General features: G+C 42.1%; 1 protein-coding gene across 1 annotated transcript; it reads right to left on the bottom strand.

Moving 5' to 3' along the window:
* Window positions 1–1731: 1731 nt before the first annotated feature.
* On the bottom strand, window positions 1732–4792 carry LOC136444875 (ATP synthase subunit delta, mitochondrial-like). Its single transcript, XM_066442631.1, has 5 exons — window positions 4606–4792; window positions 3688–3844; window positions 3239–3327; window positions 2730–2855; window positions 1732–1887 (listed from the first exon to the last, which is right to left on the bottom strand). The coding sequence occupies exons 1-4, from the start codon at window positions 4738–4740 to the stop codon at window positions 2733–2735; spliced, it is 504 nt and encodes a 167-aa protein (XP_066298728.1). The 5' UTR covers window positions 4741–4792; the 3' UTR covers window positions 1732–1887; window positions 2730–2732.
* Window positions 4793–5762: the final 970 nt, after the last annotated feature.

Below are 5762 nucleotides of genomic sequence, written 5' to 3'. Positions count from 1 at the left end.
AAGGACATACTGTAACTGTAAACTATAGATAGGTCCTATCCTACTGAAAATTGTATATGGTTCTTGTCCTATGTTGCCTTAAATTACCTGTTTATATAAAAAGAATACGTCAAATATGATTTGACCAACAACAAAAAAAAACATCAAAACATGTTTAATCTACCATTCTAGACTGCAGCAAACATGTGCAGCCTTCTGAAGCAAGCCTGTCTGTACAACTAACGTATAGTTTAAAGGCTTTACTGCAGTTTTAGTGCAGTGTACTCTCCAAGAAGAGTGGCTGGTTTTTGACATGTTTTTAGGTGTTTTTGTCAGGCTTTCTATTTTGTCCCCTTTTCGTTATGTCACCAACCGTGTGTTGGACAAAAATACCTAAACTGAACACATTAAAAACCAGCCGGACCCACACCTCTACTTGACCTTCCTTTTTGTAAACCCTACCCATCCACTAAATATCATACAGAACCAAGAACAGCTTCTCGAGTTATCTTGGCAACATGCAAACACAGAAACATACACAGCTCGCTGCATAACGGTAGGAAAGTGCCAGGTAAACCAAGTTCGAACTTGACTTCCATTTCCACAGCCGCTACACACCTACAAAAAATCATGAAGATCCATCAACGTTTCCGTCACTTTTTTTGCCTACATACAAACACGCAAACATTCAAATTCCACTGCAGTACTGTTGAAAAATGCCAGGTAAATGACTTTTGAACTTGATCTTCCTTTGCACAACCACTACATACCTACAAAAAATTATGAAGATTCATCAAAGGTTTCTCAAGTTATGCTCTCGACATACTTACAGACCCACCCTACAGCTGACGTAACCGAAAACATAATCTTCTCGGCGAAGATAATACATAAATGTAGATTCTTCATTTGTGTTCTTTCACATCTTCGTCTTTGGATTGACTTTGGCATTCTACGACACTAGTATCCGTTTTTCGAATAAAGGGAGTGTAATTAGACTCAAGTTTTCTTCCGACCGTAATTTTCATCTTGTCTTCTTGCTCAAGTCTTATCTTAACACGTCCTGGAACCATGGAAATAAATTGGTGCGGCCAAATCGCCAGCACAAACCCCCTGGACTGCTGCCCACCCGTGTCAGGGACCCCGGCAGCAGTATAATCAAATGCTCGATACTATACAGCACATCGAGGTTTATAAACTATTCACCTCCTGTATGATACAGTGTACTACCGGTCCAGCTGGGCAATTTCGCATAATTGAAACAGCCGGATAATTGCACCAAATACGCTGACAAATGGGGTGTGCAGTTAAAGGCAACCAAAGCAATATTAGGGCCCAAAATATGGAAATAAAAAGATGGCTGATATCTTTAAGACTGGCATTTACTAACATTGTTTAGCATGTTTGCGTGATAACTTCTTACTTTGAGCTTTTTAAAACCGTGCAAAATCGTGCTGTACGATGATCCCCTTAGTTTGGTGAGCCTACAAAAACTATGGCCACAATTTTCAGCGAATTCTCATATCACAACAACGTAGTATTTTTGCATCATGGCCGTTGCTATACATTGTGATAGTGCTGTTTGAACTTATCATGTATAGAAATGACTAAATAAACTGACATTCCAAATCCGACTTTCACAGTTTCAGGCCCTAATATTGCTTGGGTTTCCTTTAAACGGATTCTACTGTACAACTACTATCAATCTATTTCACAGCATGAGAAGTAACAAAAAAAGATTGACACAAAGAAATATAACTTCACAACAGACATACTTTTATTTCTCTTCTGAAGGTAGGGAAGGTAATAATAGATGTTCTTGGATATTCTCAACTTTATTCATACTACTTCATAAGTTGAATAATTCAATGATAAACGGACAAGGACAGCTGAAAGCACCACTCTGCAAATCTGAAAAACAAAAGAAGAACATGTCACAACCTGAAAAAACTCCAAGCCAATCTTCTTGTATATATATAAACATGATGTTTCTTGATTGAAAAATACCACCAGGGTTTTCAGTTTTAATAGAAGGTAGGATTTTTGTAATCTAAGCTTTACATCAAAAACATGTATGTCTAACTTCAGTCTAGCATGGGCAAACTGAAATCATTAAACCAGTAACTCTATTTTAAAACTAACAACATAAAGCCCAGGTTACACATGGCCAAACATGGCCTCCCAACCTTCCCCTAACCTTGGTTGGGAGTAGTTCGGGAGCTAGATTGACTGAGGTGAGCTGGAAATTTTTTTAACATTTGTCTGTAGATGGGAGATCTGGAATGGGTTGGTTGGTGGTTGGGAGTAAGTCAGTGGTCAGGGTGTGTTTGGGAGTCAAATTTGACTCTTGATCTAAAACTGGTCAGACTGCTCCCGACATACCGCCAACCTTGGTTGGTCATTGGCTAGTGGTTGATAGCCATGTTCGGCTATATATTTATGTGTAACTGGGGCTTTAGCTACAGTGGTACTCATCCCAGTTCATCCGAAAAAAATTTCATCAGCTTGGTAGAATATAGGGTATATACTATAGGAGATTCTTTTTTCACAACCAGGTAATCTCACCGCTATAAGTAGATGATGTAGCAGCCACCTACATCGGCTACTTAAAGCGGCGAGAAGCAGTACTCCAGTCAGAAGCTCTGATGACGGTGTCTGACAGACACCGAAACGTTAGCAGGTGAGATTACCTGGTTGTGAAAAAAGAATCTCCTATACCTCATCCCAGTTCAGTTGTATGGTAAGTTCCTGACCTGTTACTCTAGAGCCTTGACCACTTGTTCGTGGAACTCCAGGGCCACTTGAGCCTCCGTACGTTCTGCGTCCGTCCCCGCCGCGCTCAGCTGCTGCTGAGCCTTCTCCAGGCCTGAACGGGCCAGCTGGAAGGAATAAAATATGTCTTTAGAAAACTATCTACCCCAAGGCTTAGACTACAAAGTGTATGGGACATTGTGAGTCATAGCTTTTGGCCTGGGCATATCCCTACTTTTTTGCAAGTGTGTTCTTTTAAATTTACATAGCCAAGGCTCGAAATATCTTTTTTACATGACCTGCAGAGAGCTTGTCTGCAATTTTTAAAAACTTTCTGATACAAGTTGGGACTTCTTCTGTCAAAGGCATCATGCCACGAAGCCAACTCGGGAAGCCTGGATTTGCTAGAGTTGGGACTTCTGCTTCCATACTATTGACTAGGCTGTTGGTAGGATTTGTAGACAGGGCATCCAAAAATTGACGCCCTGGTAGCTGATAGGCTACTACTGACCTGAGGGTCGATGTCCTCCAGCCGACAGGCCTCTTCTGCCAGGATCTGTACAGAGGAGTCTTCATTGACTGTGACTGAACCACTGCTCACTGTGGGAGGGGGGAGAAAAGTTAGAAAACAAATACTGCAATTCCTGTTTCTTTCACCGTAACTTAATGTTCCCTGTTTTCACGGTCACCTCTGTACTCTTAACTTATCATCACTGTGAAAAAAACTGTTATCATCATTTACGATTTCTTCACACATCCGTTCTGTAAATCACTTGCCGCCACCGTGAAGTTAAAGTTCAGTGAAAACGTAAATTTTCCTTACACCGTGAAATGTTGCTACCGTGAAGATAAAGTGAAGTACAGTAATTTGCATTTGTTATTGACACTTAAGTTATTGTCCCTAACTTTTCTTCAATTCCTTGTATGCACATTTTTACTATGAACACTCCAATGTCTCACCGACGAACTGATTGACGGTGGCGTCATCCTCGTAGACCGTGAGTTTCCCGGGCTTCAGCACGGCCAGCGTGGGAACGTGGCTGGGGAGGATACCGATGTCTCCGGAGAACGTGGGGACGTCCACCTGGCGCACGTTGGTCGCAGCGTTGTAGAAAGCCTGTTGACACAAAGTAAAAGGGGAGTTACAGCTAAATAAATGGCAAACATTATCATGATGTGAAATGATAATTAACTTACCAGTTCTCTATATCCTGTAGTCATCTGGTTTCTAACAGTGTCCTTTGGCTTCTGTACTGTGAATGCATTTAAGTTTGCAGTGATTCAATGTCGCGGTCGGGAGAAATGGAGTGTTCACAGGGGGGGTTATTTCTAGCGATAGAAACAAGCTGGTAGGCAGGCAGGAGACAGAACAAACGTTTTAGAGGTGTTTTGAAGTTCGTAGTGGAAAGCTTACTGCGAAATTTTACCACAATTAAATTACAGTACATTTTGTATATCAAAACAATATGGGATGCTAAATCATAGTCTCAATTCACCTACCCATAAAACTGGAACATCACATCAAGGACACTTAATCTTTGATATGACTTGACAAGGAGGTTAAAAAAACTCCTTAAGGCTAAGCTGGATTTGAAAATATATCCATGGATTATGATACATGTACTTTTTCATACACCTTTTTTGTTCACCCTCATCTAACTCTTATATAGTATCTCATAGCTCCTTCAAACTCACTCTAGGAACTGACAGATCTACATTTTGACCACAAAGATCCTCTAGAATGAGTTAAAACTCTAAAAAGAAGTATTTTGAGATGAGATGACCATAAAACCGGCAACCACCCCTCCCCCTTACAACAAAACTACCGTTCAAGGTGACTTGGTTCTCCCTGAAAGATACCGGTTTAACAACACTTACCGCGGCCGGGGAACCGAAAGTAAACGACATTCCAACCGGACCCGCCGCGTCAGCGTAACTCCTGGTGGCCTGAACGGCCAGAGTGCGGCCAACGGCCTGGAGAAGTCTCGGAACTCTGCTGACCAGGGAAGCCATGCTGAAGTGACCTGAAGATGGCGGATCGGTAGCGGCTACCCAGAATGCAACACCAGCTAAGTAGCACTGCCGTTCTCATATGAACCGCTAGAGAGCGCTACTGCACTGTCCTTCATGACAGTAACTCTGGCAGTCTGGTTTACCCTTGAATGCATTTTCTGAGCGAAACAAAGCGTTCTCTTATCGTAGACGTGGGCTTAACGAGCTTAACATAACAGAACGTTATCGTCTACTGAAAAGAATTCGTATTGAGAGTCTTTTACGTAACAGTTTAATGTCAACTTCCTCACAAAATCATGAACTAACCAATGTTTGACGTCAGCCCTAGATTATAACCTGGTCTCACGCACATTGGCACGACACACCAGTCTCCTCCTGTCACTATTGTCTGTGCGGCTCTTTGTCTCGACTGCTATTTTTGCCGAGAAGACATACATCGCTGACCTTTCCGTATACCTTGTTTCACGGACGACTGACCAGAGATCCATGTAGACAATATCCGTCCAGCTAGGTGAGAAATTTCAGGCGTCACACCTGTCCGACGAAACTTAGGGGCCTACATGCCCCCTTTCCGTACGACATAGACAAGCGACTTTCATTTCCGGTACGTAATTCGTAAGGAAAGCTGTCTTATCCACATAATTCGTAGTGAGGTGACCAGATTTCGCGCACTGTAATTTGAATTTAGCGTGATACATAGGAGGTCCTCTGAATTCAGCGGAAAGCATTGTCGGGAACCCCCCATGCAGATCCCCTTTTAACAACGTCGGTACAGGAGATTTGCTTGGTTTGGCGGGAGAGTCAAGTTTAGTAAACAATGACTTTGCTTGATTCGTCACCATAACAGACAAGTCCAGGTTCAATGGTATATATGGATCTTGAAATAGTACAGCCGGAAGAAGACATCGGCCGAGATTATTTCGGGATAATCATCAATATGTCATATCTCTGTCTAAAGACCCCATATATTTCGTCAGCCACACAGTCAATTTTCATCTGATTCTAAAAAGAAATTCCCCTCC

The sequence above is a fragment of the Branchiostoma lanceolatum genome, chromosome 11 (assembly GCF_035083965.1).
Source record: "Branchiostoma lanceolatum isolate klBraLanc5 chromosome 11, klBraLanc5.hap2, whole genome shotgun sequence".
Taxonomy (NCBI): domain Eukaryota; kingdom Metazoa; phylum Chordata; class Leptocardii; order Amphioxiformes; family Branchiostomatidae; genus Branchiostoma; species Branchiostoma lanceolatum.
The sequence above is the reverse complement of the archived record's forward strand: the minus strand, read 5'-3'. Positions and strand labels throughout refer to the sequence as shown.